The 16318-nt window shown below is 47.9% G+C and overlaps 1 protein-coding gene across 3 annotated transcripts in view; it reads left to right on the forward strand.

Annotated features, from left to right (window-relative positions):
* PALM2AKAP2 (PALM2 and AKAP2 fusion) overlaps positions 1-16318 on the forward strand; it is a 615632-nt gene that overhangs the window by 558714 nt on the left and 40600 nt on the right. For all 3 annotated transcript variants that reach the window (XM_089913542.1, XM_022579084.2, XM_022579087.2), the window contains one exon: positions 10037-12431. In XM_089913542.1, the coding sequence (XP_089769668.1) occupies positions 10037-12431 (2395 nt within the window). The remainder of the gene's footprint in view (positions 1-10036; positions 12432-16318) is intronic.

Consider the following 16318-nt stretch of genomic DNA (forward strand, 5'->3'; position numbering starts at 1 on the left):
GCCTGCTTCACCAGGATAAACTGGTCTCAAACTGACCCCAGATAGATTGGCCCACAGGACCATGGTTGGCATTTGTCCTCCTCTTTCTATTCAGTTTACTGTGAATCTCAGTTCTCTTTGTCCTTTCTAAAATCTTACTGAAGAAAATGAGTTCTGCATGGCCCTGGAATTCTGATTGGCTTTCCATTCAGCCAAAATCCTAAATTATGCCCGAGACTTTCCAGGTCAACCCAGAGTTCCGGGGGATCAGGTGGGTGGAGCCTCGTCCACCCTGGGGCAGCTCTGGGAACCAGTCATTAACACGCCGTGACCCTTAGTGTGTGGTGCTGGGGGTCTGATTCTATGACGAAAGAGTGAGGGATATATTTGTGGCATTTATGTCTCCCCAGGGCACATGTGGGTCTGTTTTCTTTGTGGCAGAAAATACTAGTTAGCCCTGAGAAAGGAAAAACCACTTCCCCCAGAGATTCCTTGAAATTAGAGCACTCATCCCTGTCTTCAAATTCTGTCCCACTTCAGCGTGGGACACAATGTAACCATTTAAAATATATCTGACCACCACCATCAAAGGACATAAAAAGTGCTTGTGAGATAATGTGAAGTGAAAAAAAGTTGGCTACAAATTGCATATAGTGTGGTCTCAACTTTGTTAAATACATGTTTCCAAAAAGGAGACTGCGTGAACACAGTAAACCGTTAACTGCTTTCCTCTGTTTGGAGCGAGGATGAGTAACTTTTATTTTCGAAATTTTCTACAGTGAGCCTTTATTACTTTACACACACATATAGAAGCTGTCCTAAAAAGTTCATTTAACTGGATGAAGTCCATTTAACTGGATCTTCAGGATCCGTCAGGTTTTTCTTGCTGCTTTTAGCATCACCAGGATATTAATTCCCTACCTGCCCAAGGCCCATCTCTGACTTTCCAAGAAGACAGCCCTAACTGGTTCATCTCAGCACCACTAAGCTCCCACCTGCCCACGCAGCCCTGGGCGCCAGGCGTGAACGAGAGCTGTTTCTGGCTGGCCGGCTGCTGCCCTCCAGGCTCGGGCCAGCTAGGGAGGGGCCAGGTCTCTTTGAAGGGGGTTAAAGTCCTTCTCTGTGTGAATGGCCTTTGAGGGAGCAGAAGGAGGGCCAGCTGTGACTCCACAGTCTTCTGTCAGGAGGCTCAGAAGGAATTTGTCCAGCTTGAGCCGGGGCGCAGGATACTGCCTGGAAAAAGAGGCGATTCTGACCGGGGACATGTGAAGTGGGCACTCCGGGCAGGGTAAGCCGAGTCTGCTGACCTAGCTTATGGTCCTTTGCTTTCTAATCTGGAAGGAGAGGGTTCCCTTGTGAGGCCAGAGTCTTTGTGGAGGAGGGACTCAGAGTAGGGACTGCGGGGCTACGCTGTGGATGCCTTTCCTGCTGGAGAGAGTGTGAGCCGCTGGGCTCAGACTGGAGACTTGCTTCTCTTCTTGCTAATCTTGTCAGGCTCCCAGCTTTCATGCTAAAGGGCAGAGTGGGAGCTCCCCACCACGCATACAGTGCAGGCCAAGATGCAAAGATGCAGGCTCCGGACGCGCAGGCCCAGTGGCCATGGCTTACGGGCCCAGCCACTCCGCGGCATGTGGGATCTTCCCGGACCGGGGCACGAACCCGTGTCCCCTGCATCGGCAGGCGGACTCTCAACCACTGCGCCACCAGGGAAGCCCGCACACATCATCTTTGCCAGATAATGCTTTGAAGATGGTGCATGAGTGTGTGTGTGTGTGTGTGTGTGTGTGTGTGTGTCCTTTTCCGCAGCAGAACCAAGTGACGTAGCTGCTCTGGTGACGGGTTTTCTTGTTATCACCTTGTATGTAGTTAATCTACAAGCCCTTGTTGTAGAAGTTGCCACGTTCACGGAGTGGCCTGGGGCTTCTGGGGGAACGTGTGTGCCTGTCTCCTGTGGGACCCAGGGCCATAGGAAGAGAAGCTCGTCAGATCTGTTCCTAAGTACAGACTCATCTGTGGACGAAGAGTTAATCTCAAAAGCCTCTGGCACGGTTTTCTCTTGGCTCTGCCTCTGCATAGTGGATTTTTCCCAGGTCCACGGTGGAGCCCAGCTTTTGCTCTCTGCCATTACTGGTTGTCCGGGCATGAATCCAAGATCCTGAACTATTTTAAAACCAAGAAGGACAGAGCTAAGTTATAAAGAACTGAAGCCAGGCTTGCTTTTGCTTTCAGCAGAATCAGTTACCCCAGAAATTTCAGGCTGCGGGAGCCAGAGTTCCCTCTGTGGCCTTGACCTTGGTTTATTCTGGAGGTGGGGACTGTCCCGTAAAATAGCTTCACAGTGAAAAGGGCCTTTGGTGGGAAGAGCATCTTAGGACTCCTTGACAGAGCCTGGGGTGTACTGCATCGAGGAAGAAGTGAAATTTGCCTTTCTTGGAGCTGAAATGAGGCATCTCTTTTCATCTAGGGGAAACCCTGAAATCTCCCAGTGGTTCTCAGTCCCTTTGGTAGGGAACGGATCTCCAAGTGACTGAAAGAAACAAGCTTTTCACCAGCGGCTGCAGAAAAGGCAGCAGCTTCCTTCCTCACCTCCTCCCATCACACCTCCATCACACACACCCTCTTTAGTTTCTTTCAGAGAGAGCCTAAGCTGTAAACGTGTTCATCAGACCACACCTTAACAGTTTCCACATGTGCAGCCTCACATCTGAGCCACTGACTTTTCAGTGGATGCTTTTAATAGGGCAGGCTGTGGTGCTGGGGAGTCTCTCTTATGTTACAAAGGGACCACTTCTTCACCAGGATCGTGAGTGAGTCAAGACATAGGCCAGCCTTGTTTCCAGTGGAAGGGGTTTCCAGAAGTGTTTTCACCCCATCGTCAGCAAGCCTGTACCTGAGGCCTAAGCCAGAGAGAATGGCAGGAGGGTGATTGCTGTGTTGACCAGTACCATAGAAGCTCTCAGAAAGAAGGGCTGGGCCTGTAAGAAGAACAGGAAGGTCTTTTTAAACTTTTTTAATAATCTTTTTTTATAATTTATTTTATTTTTGGCTGTGTTGGGTCTTCGTTGCTGCTCGCGGGGTGTCTCTAGTTGAGGCGAGCGGTGGCTACTCTTCACTCTGGTGCGCGGGCTTCTCATTGCGGTGGCTTCTCTTGTTGTGAACCACAGGCTCTAGGTGTGTGGGCTTCAGTAGTCGTGGCTCACGGGCTCAGTAGTTGTGGCTCGCCGGCTCTCGAGCGCAGGCTCAGTAGTTGTGGCGCACGGGCTTAGTTGCTCCATGGCATGTGGGATCTTCCCGGACCAGGGCGCGAACCTGTGTCCCCTGCATTGGCAGGCAGACTCCCAGCCACTGCACCACCAGGGAAGCCCAGGAAGCTCTTTTTAGAACCATCTGATTCACATTTAGTGGTAATGGCTTCATGGCAGGAGGAAGGAAACCCCAGAGATGTTGTTAGTGTTATCCCCCTTTATTGAGGGTCATGTCATTATCCCTGAGCCCGTCTGGTCTAATTTTAGCTTTAACTGCCCCAGAGTGCTGGGGGTTTTAGGTCCGCCTCTCATCAGCCAGGAAGGGTCTCTGGCCTCCTTGGGGAGTGGCCCACCTCCTGGCTTCCCACGATCAACACCAGCCTTTGGTTCTACAGGCCGGAAGAAGCTCTGCTGGGGAGTGGGAAGGAAATTCTGCCTGGGACTGGAATGTGGCCCAGGTTATCACTGGGGTCACTCCCCTCCACTTCCTGGCTCAGAGGCCCAAAGCCCAACAAAGGAAGCAAGCCATCCTCAGACATTCCCACTCTCTCTGTGCCTTCATAGGGGTGGGTGGAAGGGACCAGTCAGAGTCCCAGCGGCTTCTCTAGTAGGGGTGGGGGGTGGGGGGGGAGCCACAGGCCAGCTGCAGAGGAACGCTGGCGCTCCCAGCCTCCTTCATACAGTTTTTTCAGCCTACACCATCTGCCACCCTGAACAGGGTGGGAAATTTCTTTCCAGTTATGTTGTATTAGTCCGTCTGCCTGTGCTCTATGCTATCTTTATGTGAATCTGTCTTCTCTCCTTCCAAGGCTGTAAGTCCCTTGCTGCAGTGTGGGGCCCACCCCAGAGTCCTAGGGACCTCCCATGGCCCCGGCACAGGGCTTTTCACTCTACAGGTTCTCAGGACACGCCTCTCCTTGCAGGAATGCACTTTGACCTTTTCAGCCTCTGTGCTCCCTTTCCACACTCCTCGGGTTCCCTTGGTCTGGGGAGTCCGTCTCGCCCAGACCTCCCGACTGTGGCTTTACCCCGTCCCTCCAAGGCTGGTGAAATTCAGCAGACCCGTGCGGGCATCTTGCAGGTGTCTAAGCATCATCCCCCTGCCAGGTTGCACCCTCTCCTCCCATCTGCCTTCATGATGGAAACTTCAGCCAGAAAGTAGAGTCCTGCACGAACCTTCCTAGAGACAGCCATCTGTGGCCTGTGGAACACAGCAGTTGTGCCCTAAAAACTCGAGTTAGGAAAGAGAGGGAGAACAAGAAAGAAAAACAGAGATGCCCTCTGGTTTAACAGCTACAAGGACGTTTTCTTTCATAGCCGTGCCCCTGTTCGTAGGCCAAGGATGAGTTTGTATTTTTGGTGGAACTTAAAAATAACTGGATTAAAGGGTCAGGTCACCTATTACCTAGGGAGACACATTTCTAATTTAAATATTGTGGCTTTAGTAGGAAGTAATCTGGGTTATTCAGAGCAGAGGAACCTGCTCGTGCAGCAGGCGCCTGACGTTTGAATCATTTGGGTCACACGGTGCATTTAGGCTAGGAGACTGGGAAGTTGGTGACAGACATTGTCAAGAGCAGGGTAGGGAGGTTGGGAAGAGGCAAACGGCAGACACGTGAAGTGAGCAGAAGCTTCTGCTTCTCGCTTGACCTTGTAGCGAAGGACACCTTTCTGGAGTCTCCCTGGGCCCAGCCAGACCTGCTAAGGAGAATGCATTTCCTTCCAGTTCTTTCTATGCGTGATGCACCTAGCTGCAGGCCCAGGTACCGCACACTGCCGTCCATGACCTAAGCCGGGCAGGCGTCAGGGCCCTGATGTGTTTTCTGGGCAAATCAAACAGACTTCTAGAATCCCACCTGTGCTGCCGACTCTGGTGCTGGGGAGGAGTTGCAGCCTTGTCCATTGCCATGACTGGGATGTGAGATTTAGTATTTTGCCTCTGGGGTGTCATCAGAGGAAGAAGAGGACCCCCCTTCAGAGGCCAAATTCCCAGAACGAGCAAGAGGCCAGCACCTCCATTTCTAGCTGGAGGGTCCTGCAGGTGGAGCAGAAAGTAGGAACTGAAACTACGTCTCCAGGGAGTCTGTCTCTTGTCTGTTCTGAATAAGGAGGGGAAAGGGGTCCTTGACTTCTGAAGCCAAATGGTGAATCTTAACGTGATTTCTGGAGGTTGAAGTGTGCAGACCATCAGCCAGAAAGCCGAGTAAATGCTCTTCAGATCCATCCACCTTCTTAAGACGTCCCTTGTCGTTCTGGAAGCTTCCAGTCATTGAGAATACCTTTTGAGATACTGGGATAGAATTAGGAAGAACTGGCCTTCAAGTCCTGGCTGTGCCACTTACTAGCCAGGGGACCCTGGGAAGTCTCTCGAGTTCTCCGAACCTTTTATTCTCACCTTAATTATGCCCATTAGCGAAAGCCTCAGGGGCCCTTGGGAGTTAGAGCTAAACTCCGGGAGGAAGGTGGGCACCTGTGGAAGGTGGGATTTCTGATTAGATCCTGGATGAACACTCTTGGCGTATATCCTCCGGATTAGGATGGCTGTCTGCTCCTGGAATGTAATTTAAACTAATTTCAGACACACACAGCTATCTTACATTGTGTCTGCTTGAGTATTTTAAAGTAAATGGTAGACAGCCTGACCAGCTGTTAGCTATTATGGGAAGCCAGGAGGCCGGCAGGTATTACGTGCCAGATTGTTAGGGCTCCACCTGGAGGGTTAGCTGGGGCCATCCAAGGATCTCCCACCCGCCCCTTAGCACCCTGGGTTTTCTCTGACCTTTGAAAACCCAGTTTGCTGGTTCTTTCATTATCTTCCTGCTTTTTGCATTGGGGCCTAGTCTTTTTTAGAAAAGACTTAAAAATCCATTTAATGAATGCATTTTGTCTGAATCTGAAATCAAGCTTACCTTATCGGAAACACAGAGAAAATTCTGGTCTTCTCTTCAAAGGGAGCAATAAGTATTTGTTGGTTTAAACATGACATCATTTAATGACGTCAAAAGCAGACTCTTGCCAGATCCTCGCACGGTGGGGATCCCAGCCCACTTTCATTCGCCTGGTATAGTTACAGCGGCTTTGATCACATCAGGTCATCCTGCATGAAGGTAAATTCTTCCTGCTGAGACAGAACTCAGGAATTTGCTCGTTGGTTATAATTGTTCCCTAACTTTACAAAAACTCAGGAACTCTGAGGCAGGACTGTAAGTCAGCAATGCGGAGTTGTTTACCTCTGTAAGGACTTCTACCCTGATGAGGGTTCAGAGCTGCTGCTTCCTGAGGTGGATGGAACCCAGAGTCAGTAAGAATTTTCTGAATTAGTGGAAAGGAGCTGGGGCCCCACGTAACTAACAAGAAAGAGAGCCTCTTTCCTGTTTATACCCTCCAGTGTCTAGATTTTTTTTTTTTAAGGTATTGGAAAGGAATCGCCTCAGATTACACTGGGACTCCAAACTTTGCCTGTAATTAGCATTTTAAAAATATTTGACACATCGCACACACAACTCATCATTTCTGACTCAGGGATAAAGTTAGTTTTCTTGACACTGCAAAAATGCACCATCAAATGCTGTTCTCAGATATTTAAACTTTTGAATTGGGACAGTTGTTGCTAGTTCAGAAAGTATCCTTGGAAAAAGTTGATACCGTTTTTTCAGTTCTTAAAAAAAAAGCCGTAGGGCATCAGCTCCTCCAGCGTCCAACACTGGGACTGTGAAGCATCCAGGAGAAAGGGACAGTGCTGACAAAGTGTTCTCCGGGATGCTGTGGAGATAGGCTCAGTTACTCCAATCTCTGTGATCAGCAACAAGACATTAACATAGGCAAGTTTTTCGCTTCACCTGACCAGACTAAGTAAACCCCAAAATAGACTTACAGCTTCCTAGGAAGTATGAGAAATCCAGTTTTTGTTAAGAAAAAGGGTGTTGTCTCCTGGAATTTATTGTTGCCGTTAATTGCTCCACGCCCATGCCCTACAGAACAAGCCTCCTGCATTTTTAATGAATGAATCAATGACTAAATGATCTATAGAATTAATTATTTGCCTTTTAGCTTCTTTTAACCTTACATTGCCCTCTTTCCTCTCATGTCAACTATTGAAAAGTGTTCTCCATTTCAGTAGAGCAATGATTTTTAACCATATTTCAATTCAGCAACTTCCTACTATTTTCCTGTTCCGTCCCCACCCCCACCCCCCCCCAAAAAAAGCCAAAAGAGATAGAAGGAAAGCTCTATTATTCCCATGAAGAATATTAGCAGAGAATCATTGGCCAAATGAGGCCGGGGGTTGGGGAGTGGTTCAGTAGTCTGACTTCACCATAGCAATACCGTGTCTCTTTTTGTTGGTCAGCTTATTCCATTAATAACTTTCCGTGGAGTAGGCTAATTTTGACCTAGGTTTTCTTGAAGACTGAATGACAGCCAGTAAGTTTTAGGCATTCAAATTTCCTGTAATTCTTTTTTTTTTTTTTTTTTTTTGCGGTACGCGGGCCTCTCACCGTTGTGGCCTCTCCTGTTGCGGAGCACAGGCTCCGGACGCGCAGGCTCAGCGGCCATGGCTCACGGGCCCAGCCACTCCGCGGCATGTGGGATCTTCCCGGACCGGGGCACGAACCCATGTCCCCTGCATCGGCAGGCGGACTCTCAACCACTGCGCCACCAGGGAAGCCCTCCTGTAATTCTTGAATGATATAGAAGTTACTGAAGTTACTGAATCTCCTTACGAAATGAAGTTTAGTTAACTTTTTTTAAAGGACAGTAGCAACATTTTTGCCATGCCTCTTTAGTTCATTCTAAAGACAAAAGAGCCACTAGTTAACAGTGGTCAGAAATGAAGTAAAAACAAAATAAAGAGAGTGGAAGTTATAAATATTAAGTACCAGACTTTGACAAAGGCCAGATCAAGGCTGGAAGATCCTTTGAGACCAGAAGGTGCTGACAAAGAAGTAATATTCATTATTGTTGCCTATTTCTAAGGAAGGAATTTATATTACTTGATTGATTTAAGTCAAAGAGGAATGTGGGAAACACAGTGAAGGAAACCCCCAGTTCATGGGTAATACCTTCCAGTTCATGGATGACCATGAGAGTTTTTCAACATTCTGACAGCAATGCAGAGCACATAGCATGAACTTCCACATTTTTCTAGATATTATGAACAAATCCATAACTGTTCACTTTCCTTGAAAGGATTTTTAAATTAATCCCCTGAGAATCATCCTAAGGTGGTGTTTTAATATTATATTCTAAGCCTTTAACAATGTTTAAATTTAAATAAAGGAAAATTATACCGTATTGCAGTTTTGCATTGTGTTAAGTCAGTAATACCAGGCACCCTATAGACCTGAGACTTGAAACAAAGCTGATAAAAGTGTTAGTGAAATCCTTGAGGGGAGCTCACATTAAGCTCACAACTTACCGCTGAATTATCTGAGACAAACCGGAGTCCTTTGGTATGAAAAAAAAAAAAATCCTAGAGTTTGAAAATTAATCTTAACTAATGCCAAGTAAAGTGACATGAGATTGATAACTGATGAAAAATATGATGCATTTAAAAACATTAAGAAGGTACAGTTTTTTTATTTAAACACAAAATTGGAGCTGTCACATACAAAGCATTTTAGGAACTAGATGGGAGGGGCCACCATCCACTAGCTTTTCACTCCTTAACCAAGGAGCATTGTTTTGAGAACAGAACTGTGTGGTCAGTGGCTTTGCTTCTGTGTTTATAATGCACGTGGTCAATTACAGCCATGGCAGTGTGGCACTGAAGCTCTTAAAGGGCCAATGAAGAGATCTACTGTTTTCCAATATTTTATTTTGGAAAAAATTTTCAAAAAGTTTCCTGTCTACAGAATAATTGCATTACATCTGGCTGAGAATCATGTTTTCAAGATTTGTTCCTGCCAAACGACCTTCTTTTTATAATTGGGGACATACAAATAGTTCTCTTACATTTCTGCAGAACTTTGCTATGAAATTTTTTGAAAAATTCTGATACAATTGCTATATAATCTCTTCCACTTCAGAAATTATTATTATTATTTTTTTGCCAGTACGTGGGCCTCTCACTGTTGTGGTCTCTCCTGTTGCGGAGCACAGGCTCTGGATGCGCAGGTTCAGCGGCCATGGCTCACGGGCCTAGCTGCTCTGCGGCGTGTGGGATCTTCCCGGACCGGGGCACGAACTCGTGTCCCCTGCATTGGCAGGCGGACTCTCAACCACTGTGCCACCAGGGAAGCCCCACTTTAGAAATTATTTGAGCAATATCATCAGATGATCCAAATCCTAATTTACTTAAAAAAAAATATTTATTTTATTATTTATTTAGGCTGCACTGGGTCTTAGTCACAGCACTCGGGATCTTTATTGCGGCATGTTTAGTTGCAGCATGTGGGATTTTTAGTTGCGGCACGCAGGCTTCTTAGTTGCGGCATGCATGTGTGATATAGTTCCACAACCAGGGATAGAACCCAGGCCCCCTGCATTGGGAGCGCAGAGTCTTCCCCACTGGACCACCAGGGAAGTCCCCCTAGTTTAATTTTAAATGTAAAAACGGGACTAGCATTTATTGAAAGTTCTCTGGACACCAGGTAAACAAAATGGAATCTGTAAAATTGAGAAGGTTTAGGTACCCATTACTGCAACAAAATGAATATATAAAGGATTTTTTTAGAAGAGAAACTTGTATTCAAAAGATCCTGTCATTGTGGTTTCAATTTTCCTTCCAGTTAGTTATCAGTTAATGTCTGAAGTTCATATCCATAAGTGATGTGGTCTCTAACCCTGACTTCTGTTTTTTCTCTTTTTCCCAGAAGGCTCCCGAGCTTTCCGAGGATGATATCCGGCTAAAAAACGAGAGAGACAACTGTAGTGGCAATCCCCTGGAGCCTGCCACCAGCCCTCTTCCCCCAGATCACAAAAACATGGAAATTGAGGTCTCTGTTGCAGAATGTAAGAGTGTTCCCGGAATCACCTCGACTCCACATTCCATGGACCACCCCTCCCCCTTCTACTCACCCCCCCACAATGGCCTCCTCGCTGATCACCATGAATCTCTGGATAATGATGTGGCCAGAGAGATCCGATATCTAGACGAGGTGCTGGAGGCCAGCTGCTGTGATTCTGCTGTGGACGGAACCTACAACGGCACGTCTTCCCCAGAGCCTGGAGCAGCCATCTTGGTGGGCAGCCCAAGCCCACCTGCCCACACGGCCGTCCAGCCGGAACCCACCGAGAGAGTGGCTGGCAGGCAGGCTCCCCCTCCCCTGGAGCTCCATCAGAGCACCTCTGACACCATGGCAGAGGGTGAAAGAGCCAACGGCCGCCCCCCCGACCAGCCCAGAGACCTGCTGGGGAACAGCCTGCAGGTGCCCGTGAGCCCCAGCTCCTCCACCAGCTCGCGGTGCTCCTCCCGAGACGGAGAGTTCACGCTCACCACGCTGAAGAAGGAAGCCAAGTTCGAGCTGCGTGCCTTCCACGAGGACAAGAAGCCCTCCAAGCTCTTTGAGGATGACGAGAGTGAAAAAGAACAGTACTGCGTCAGGAAAGTGAGGCCTTCAGAAGAGATGCTGGAGCTGGAAAAGGAGAGGCGAGAACTCATCCGGAGTCAGGCCGTGAAAAAGAATCCTGGCATCGCCGCCAAATGGTGGAACCCTCCGCAGGAAAAGACCATCGAGGAGCAGCTGAACGAGGAACATCTGGAGTCGCACAAGAAGTACAAGGAGCGCAAGGAGAGGAGGGCTCAGCAAGAGCAGCTGCTGATACGGCGGCAGCCGGCCGCGCCGCAGCTCGGCACGGCCCCTGCATCCTCTCGAGAACGTTCCAGCGTGACTGACAGCGCAAAGGAGGACATCGTCACGGAGCAGATAGACTTCTCCGCGGCTCGCAAACAGTTCCAGCTGATGGAGAGTTCCAGGCAAACAGTGGCCAAGGGCCAGAGTACACCCAGGCTCTTCTCCATCAAGCCCTTCTACAGACCTCTGGGGCCAGTCAACTCAGACAAGACACTGACCATCTCGAGGCCAGCTTCTGTCGGGGGACCTCCCGAAGACCCCTCAGCAGCCAAGGGACAGAAAGCCCACTGTGCCCTGGAGAGCCAGTCTGCTGGAGGAGGGGGCCAGGGCAGCACAGCTCCTCAGGGGAAGGAAGGGCCGTACAGTGAGCCCTCCAAACGCGGGCCCTTATCCAAACTGTGGGCAGAGGACGGCGAGTTTACAAGTGCCCGGGCTGTCCTCACTGTGGTCAAAGATGACGAACCTGGGATTTTGGATCAGTTTTCAAGGTCAGTCAATGTCTCTTTGACTCCAGAGGAACTTGACTCCGGCTTGGATGAGCTGTCGGTGAGGTCCCAGGATACCACCGTCCTGGAGACCCTGTCCAATGACTTCAGCATGGACAACATCAGTGACAGTGGGGCCTCCAATGAGACAACCAATGCTCTCCAGGAAAATTTGCTGGCTGATTTTTCTCTGCCCCAGACTCCCCAAACTGACAACCCCTCAGAGGGCCGAGGAGAAGGTGTCTCCAAGTCATTCAGTGATCATGGTTTCTATTCCCCTTCGTCCACGCTGGGAGACTCTCCATCGGTTGATGACCCCTTGGAATATCAGGCTGGTCTCCTGGTGCAGAATGCCATTCAACAAGCCATAGCCGAGCAAGTGGACAGAGCTGTGTCTGAAACCAACAAGGGTGGAGCAGAACAGCAGGGACCTCAAGCAAGTCTGGAGGAAGCTGGGACTGGGGCTTCCAGCTCAGAGAAGCCTCAGAGCATGTTTGAACCACCTCAGGTGTCCTCCCCTGTTCAAGAGAAAAGGGATGTATTGCCAAAGATTCTGCCTACTGAAGACAGGGCGCTCAGGGAAAGGGGGCCCTCCCAGCCACTGCCGGCAGTGCAGACCAGTGGCCCAATAAACATGGAGGAGACCAGACTGGAAGGGAGCTACTTCAGCAAGTACTCAGAGGCAGCTGAGTTGAGAAGCACAGCCTCACTCCTGGCCACTCAAGAGTCCGATGTGATGGTTGGGCCCTTCAAGCTGAGGTCCAGGAAGCAGCGGACTTTGTCCATGATCGAAGAAGAGATCCGAGCAGCCCAAGAAAGGGAAGAGGAGCTGAAGAGGCAGAGACAAGTCTTGCAGAGTACCCAGAGCCCCAAGGCAAAGAATGCCCCATCACTGCCCTCCCGAACATCGTGCTACAAAACTGCTCCAGGTAAGTGGAGTGCCACGGACCAGAGACAGATGCTGCAGAAATCGGTGTTGCTGATTCCAGCTTTCAGGGTTGTATATATGTGGACCCTCCTCTGTGTGTGGCTGGAATTGGTGTCAGGGGCACACTGGAACAGGGATTTCAGTGTTCGGAGACACACATTGGGAGTGTCAGAGTGTCCTCTGGAAGAACCCTGAGCCTAGATGGTGTTTGCCATTTCCCAAAGGATGTAATTGCTCCTTTCTTGTCCTTCTGCTGTGGTCTTGGTTTACTGTGGAGAATTGTTCTCTCTTGGCTGAGGGAGAGGCTATGTGTGGCCCAGAGTCGGCCCTTGGGTGGACTGTATTGAAGTCAGTATCTGCAGTTAAATCGAACCTATCTGATCTGGGGATGTCTTCTCCTAACCCCTTCTGAACGCTGAGTGTCTTCCCAGCAATGACAGGAATGGGTTGGTGTTGCAGATGGACCCGTAGAAGATGTTTTGGTCCATCTTCTGTATAATTGATCTTTATGGATTTGTCTTTCTTTACATCTTTCTTTAAGTCACCATAAAACAATTACTTTGGAATCAAGGTGGTCGCATCTATTTGTGTCCTGTGACCCTTTTGGAGAAGTTGAGTTACTATATGTAAAGACAGTCCTCTAATCTTCTCCCATTGCCTGGACCGTCCCTATCTTGAATACTTTGTGTAGATGGTTGATGTTAATTACAGTGGTAATTATTGTTGCTACTATTATGGATAACACTGTGACGAGTAATTTTTGTTTCTCATTTGGACATGATGGCACTTGGGGAACCACACATCCTACCAAAGAGAAGAGCTGTTCAAGGTGTGGTCCAAGCTAGTTCTTGACTATTCCTGATCCATGCTAAGTACAGACATAGGGAGTAAGCATTTGAAAACTCTTGGAGCAATTTGATAGTGTCCTCAAGTGAAAGTGTGGGATTTTGTATTTTTTTAATGGATGGTCCATAATAGATTGGGCAGAAACACTGTTCCTTCACTAGAGATAATTTAAGAAGTCTTGCCTTAACATATAATTACTGGCATTTCTCTTGGTCCATCCAGATCTTAAGCCCATTGACACTTGGCTTCCATCAAATGTATAATAACACAAGTTAACTCTTCCCATTATTAACTTTTAAATTTGAAATAATCTCAAAGCTAAAGGAAAGTTCCCTAGTTAAATACAAATATCTTTTTTATTCTGAATTAAGAGTAAATTGCCAACATGATGCTTGATCACCCCCAGTTTTGTAGAATGCCCCTCAGTTTGGGTTTGCCTGATGTTTTCACATGATTGTGTTCAGGCTACGCATGTTTGGTAGGAATACCACAGAGCTGATGCTTATTCTTCTTACAGCATCCAGTCAGGTAGTACGTGGTGTCAGTTTGTCCCATTACGGGGACAGATGTTAACTTTTTTCACATGATGCTAATTTTGATCGCTTGATTGAGGGTTTCTGTACAATAGTTACTTTTTCCCTTTGTAATTAACAAATATTTTGTGGTGAGATGCTTTGGTACCACGTAATCTTTATCTCACTCCTCTTCAGACTTTAAATCTATCTGTCTATCTATCTATCTATCTATGACAGATGGTCTCATGGATTCCTATTACATTTAGTGGGTTATAATCCATTTCTATTGTTCAAATATAGTTCACAGGAGCCCTTTCAGGCTAACTTCAGTGTCCTTTTGACATGTCCGCATTTTTCTTTGGGCACATCTTTACTTTCTGGTGCCACAAGATGTTCCAATCTCGTCTTATACTTTCCTAACCCTGAAATCAGCCTTTTCAACAAAGAGCATTTAGTTCCTTTTAGTGGAGAGTGGTATTTAGAAACCAAAGTCTGAGTGTTTGATGTGCTCGTTGCTGTTGGATAGGCACTGCTCTCAGGCACTCTCAATGGTCAAAATTAGAGAATATATACACATTCTATCTGTCAGTTGATTGATTGATTAATCAATCTATCTACCTACCTATCTTGAAAACCATGAGCTCACCCTGATACCTTTAATTCTACTCCAATACCACTAGGTTCATTTTCTCTCTTTCCATATTTGTAACCTCCTCCTTGACAACAAGGTACCTGGTTCCTATTATCCTCAATATATTTATTATTTGATCAAACCCCTCCCCCCTTATGGAACCAATCTACTATTTTCCTCACCAAACATGGGTTCAAGTGTCACTTTCTGGGTGGCAACTGCTGTTTCCTGTCACCAACACCCTCTTCACCCAGCTTGGGCTCCAACATCCTGTGCTGGGTCACCCGTGTCCCTTCCCACCCTGCTCTGGCTCCAGCACACCACTCTGGGCCACTGGGGTTCCTCCCACCCTCCCTGCAGACACTCATCTTGTTCAGCCCCACCTAATAGCTTTTGGACTAAATTATTCAGGAAGGAAAGGGAAGGGAGCAGGAAGAGGGAGAGCATGGTGACTTTCTTGATATGTTTTTTTTTGTTTTGTTTTGTTTTTTTTGCGGTACGCGGGCCTCCCACTGTTGTGGCCTCTCCCGTTGCAGAGCACAGGCTCCGGACGCGCAGGCTCAGCGGCCATGGCTCACGGGCCCAGCCGCTCCGCGGCATGTGGGATCCTCCCGGACCGGGGCACGAACCCGTGTCCCCTGCATCGGCAGGCGGACTCTCAACCACTGCGCCACCAGGGCAGCCCCTCTCGATATGTTTTTTAATGCCTTCAGGTCATGGAGCAATGGCCAGCTGAATGTTTGAGGCAAAGAAAACTTTCAGAAGAGGCTCTTTGTCTGTGCTTAACAGTGACTGGTTGGCTTTTCCCAAAGATCCTTACTTGTCGAGTTCACTCTAAAGTCTTGTTGTGGGATGGCTTGGCACAGAGATGCCAGCTGGGCTCTCCATATGGTATCCTAAAAAAAGTTTTGGTACCACTTGAATTCAGCCCGGTCTGGGGAGCCTGCTTCACAAGTAAGTGATTGTAAAGGGCCTTCATGAGAACCTGCAGCCTCACTGGTGGAGGAAGTTTCTGCAGGCATCTCAGCAACTTCTGCTCACATGGCAGGCAGGATTCCATGGCTCTTTTATCAGTTACAGCTGGCTCCACTTACCTAGCCCTCCCTTGATATTATTTCATTATAGAACCCTCTCTACACTGCATATGCTCAGTGGTATTTTCAGTTTTCTTCACTCCATCTCTAATTAAACCTCTTACCTTATTGCTCCATACTTTACTTCTAGCACACAAACAAAAATTAAGACATCTCCACAGTTTCCTCTAGTTCCCTGACCTGCTGTGGTCCGTCATGCTTCCCGCCAGGCTTAAAACAGGACAGAGTCCTAATGTCTGCTTTCAGCATCCCAGTAGCCCCATACCGATTTCTCCCATACTTCCTCCTATGCTAATGCTGATCTCCTCCCCCATATCCCATCCGCATAGGCTTGGTTTCTGCTCCTTTAGTAAGATGGTAGTTCATCCATGCAAGTCTGAACCCTGCTTGGGTCTGGTTGTCACATTGACCACAGTCGTGATAGATAATGTGTGTGCAGCTCACTTCTTCACATTTCCCTCTAGAACATTGAAAGTAGGTGGCAGGGCTTCCCAGAATTACAACCTGGATTGAAAGAAGCTGAATGCAAAAGGTAATTTTTTTCTATCCGTGCCTGGAAACGTTTAGAGTAATGCTTAGCCAGCCAGCTTCCAAGTTGGTGATCAGGAAGGAGGCTGACATATCACTCTTAGCAGCCAAACCGGACCTTTCATGGCCAGGGTCAGAACTGCTGGCTCCAACTCTGGTTTTGTGAATGGAGATGTTGTTGAGTTCCTACTACATGCCAGCAGAGGTGACTCAGCTGGGTCACTGCATGACACAGAGTGACAATTTGATATTAGGTGATGAAAAATATAATTTT

The sequence above is a fragment of the Delphinapterus leucas genome, chromosome 6 (genome assembly GCF_059928025.1).
Source record: "Delphinapterus leucas isolate spDelLeu-1000000601 "Yukka" chromosome 6, BTC_Dleu_Yukka2, whole genome shotgun sequence".
In the NCBI taxonomy this organism is placed as follows: domain Eukaryota; kingdom Metazoa; phylum Chordata; class Mammalia; order Artiodactyla; family Monodontidae; genus Delphinapterus; species Delphinapterus leucas.